The sequence below is a fragment of the Lepisma saccharinum genome, chromosome 22 (genome assembly GCF_977018435.1).
Source record: "Lepisma saccharinum chromosome 22, izLepSacc3.1, whole genome shotgun sequence".
NCBI classification, from domain to species: Eukaryota; Metazoa; Arthropoda; class Insecta; order Zygentoma; family Lepismatidae; genus Lepisma; species Lepisma saccharinum.
The window spans coordinates 2,016,465-2,019,857 of NC_139250.1; the positions used below are offsets into that span (position 1 = coordinate 2,016,465).

Genomic DNA, 3,393 nt, shown 5'->3' on the forward strand with positions numbered 1-3,393 from the left:
ACCAGCTAACTCCGAGGTTCCCCAACCAAAATACCTCTGTGAGGAGAATCGATCGCTTTCGATGATGATGCATGATATCATCAACAGATACAGCTGGGTGAAGACATCATGCATTGCGATTCTTAGCAAAGGCTGTGGAGTTGGAATTTGTATTGCAGAATCAATTGCAAGAAGCGAAATCAATGTTCCGGTGTTAGTTTACGGTGTGGCATTCTCTGGTGAGATCTATTGTGAGAGGTATGTTGTCGCTGGGCATGATATGGACGCTCTTAGAGAATTGTTCATTTCGTGGCTTGACACGTCAGCACTTTCTGCGATTGTTATAGTGCCTTGTTCCGCCAGTGACAATTTGGCAGACATTTTGATCGAGAAGGAAACTGAGAATTTCCCCAATGTGATAACAGTTAGTGGCTCGTACGAAGTCTTCACACGTTTTCCTGGTGTCAGCGCTCAGATTGTCAAAGTCGACGAATGGGACGGCGAGAAATTTGTTTCACACGCCAATCTTTTTCCTGACAAGTTGAGCAATTTGAACGAAGAGGTCCTTACGGTGACCACAACGCCAATACCTCCGTACATGGCTTTCCTTGAGAAGGTAGAAATAGGTTCCGTCAACGTGACCACTCCTCCTGGCACCGTCATAGGAACCGAGTTCAACCTTCTGGAAGAACTATCGAGGATCCTGAATTTCTCGTTCGTTTTCCGTTTCCCGGAAGACGAGTGGGGGGAATGTTACGAGAACGGAACAGCCACCGGTATGGCGGCTGATGTGAAGTACAGAGTCGCAGACATTGGGATTGGCGATTGCTGGGTTCAGTACGAGGGGAAATATCCATTAGATATATCCATGTCCTACTTGAAACTTTGCCTCACGATGCTGACACCACGTCCGCGGGAAATTTCTAAAGCCTACGCCTTGATCCGCCCTTTCGACACCGGGTTGTGGTTATGCACTCTCGGATCAGTAATTCTGTCCACAATACTCTTGAACATTTTCTCAAAAGTGAGCATCAAAATATCGCACGACAAGTCGCTCCTCAGATTCACAGAAGTACAGATGTGCCTCTTCTACGTTTTGAGAATGCTGACTTTAGTAGGAATCCGACAACCGAAGAACGATGTTCTGCGGCATCTGTTGACTTGGACTATACTTGTCTTCATGCTGATCGTGGGAGCATATTGCAGCGAGCTAGTGTCATTCCTCACTGTACCTATGTACGAACCTCCCATTAGAACGTTTGAAAAACTCATGAACAGTGGAATAGAATGGTTAGGATACGAAGAATACATGTCGGATCTTCTGAAAGAATCAACTGTTGAGGAACACAATGAGCTGAACAGAAGATTCATACTTTTGAAAGATGGAGTTGACATGAAGATGATGACGTCAACTGGGAAATATGCTGTGTTTGTCGAGTACAACGACCCAGGATTTATAAGCGGCACGGCGTATCTGGACGAAGATATTTTACAGAATCTTCGTCTGTTAGACAACTGTATTTACGAAGCTGACAATGTGTTTACGCTGCAAAAAGGCTCACCGTACAAGCGTAGGTTCGATAGTGTAGTATCCCGATTCGTTAAATCTGGAATTATTGAACACTGGCAAAAGAACATGATTCACGAACTTTGTCAACACAAGAAAGCACATCTGTTTCACATGCAGACTATCTCGGAAGCCGAACCTAAAATCATTCGCGTGGCTGACTTGAAGGGTTCGTTTTTGCTCTTGTTTTATGGATTGTGCTTGTCTTCGTTTGCCTTTATAGTGGAAGTTTGTGTTTGGAAATATTGGTATCGAAACAGGAAATAAAAATTATTACTAATTTGTTATTCTTCCTGTTTACAAGAATCATAACAACGAACAGCTATAAATTAAAATAAAGTAATGAACTATTCGAATACTCACAGTTTGTTGCCAAATTCTCGACGATCACATCAGAAGAATGTCTCCTCCTACCATGGTGCATATAACTGTAATTGAGTTAAAATGCAATTGTAAGCACTAAGGATACGTGTGCACATTACAGTCATTCTACAGCAAATCGACAGGTAAGTAGTTGATTCACACATTACAGAAATATGCATCATAATATTATATCTGCCACACGCCACTGAATATATCAACAATACAGTGGTACGCACCTATCAGTCTGTGTAAAGTCCTATGGTTGGCTGTGTTCAACAACACCTCATATGCTCGTAGGAAAACTTAGATTGCTTTTAACACTTATTAGCTCGCGATGAGTTCGCGTACACACATGACATAATGTAGTAATGCAGCTGCCAAATAAGTAATATACTTCAGTCACGATTTATACTTTAATATTCTGCTCTTAAAGAAATGTGAACACATTTATACACAATGCTCAATACAATCAACATCAATAACTTTAAGCGTAACAGAAAGAATAAACATCAACTTGTAACCTATGTAGTGCTCAACACAGACATTTAAAATATCAGGACGGCAAATAAAGTGTCTTGCTTTTATTGCGTGTAGTAAGGGGTAATCCAGTTTAAAGTAGTAGCACTGATTGACTGGGAGGAGTGTACCTCTCTTCCATCCACGTAGTTTTTTGCTACTGACTCCTTAAGAGGTGAACATTCTTTTACATATTGTTAGTCTGGGAAGTTGATTGATTGGTTTGGTTTATTTTACATCGCTTTTCTGCTACTTCTCGCTAATCGCGAAGACGATTATTTCGTAAATATCCAAAACAAAATTTCTTGGTAAATTGATGCATATAATTGGAGAAGTACAGTATATTGGTTGATTGATTTGGCTTATTTAGCCATTTTTGACTAATCGCAAATATAATTGATTTGGTTTGATTTTTTATTTGATTTGCTTTATTTCACTTCGCTTTTTGTGCCACTTTTGGCTAATTTGGGAAGATGGGAATGAGGGATGATATGATGAAATTGTTGAATGGGCACTCAGAAACATCCATACCCACGTCAGGATTCGAACTCCGGACCCCTAGCGGATTTGGCTTATTTTGGTTTAATCGCGAAGATGAGGATGACATTGATGAAGGGACACTCACAAAGATGACCCATGGTCAGCCCAGGATTCGAACCAAGTACCAATGGCGTCGTAGCGCGCCGTTCTAAGCACTCCGCCACGGAGCTCGGCATACGTCTGGGAAGGTGCTGAGGTCAGAACGATATACTTGTAATTCCGAACTTGATTGCAAGGCGGCAGTGTTACCACTACGCTTTCCAGCGGGCACTGCCCTTAGCAACGTACGGATACCCACATAATCACAATCATCGCCACGACGAACCCGAAGCAGAGGAACAGGCGACGTTGACCGGTCCTAATTAGACTAACGGCTCAGACAGGATGATTGTGCCAGTGTAAAGCCCTTTCGACACACGAGACCTTTG

General features: G+C 42.1%; 1 protein-coding gene across 1 annotated transcript; it reads left to right on the forward strand.

The window, feature by feature from the left end:
- Positions 1 to 259: 259 nt before the first annotated feature.
- Positions 260 to 1,813, forward strand: LOC146004587 (glutamate receptor ionotropic, delta-2-like). The gene has a single exon (XM_083143455.1). The coding sequence runs from the start codon at positions 260 to 262 to the stop codon at positions 1,811 to 1,813; it is 1,554 nt and encodes a 517-aa protein (XP_082999581.1).
- Positions 1,814 to 3,393: the final 1,580 nt, after the last annotated feature.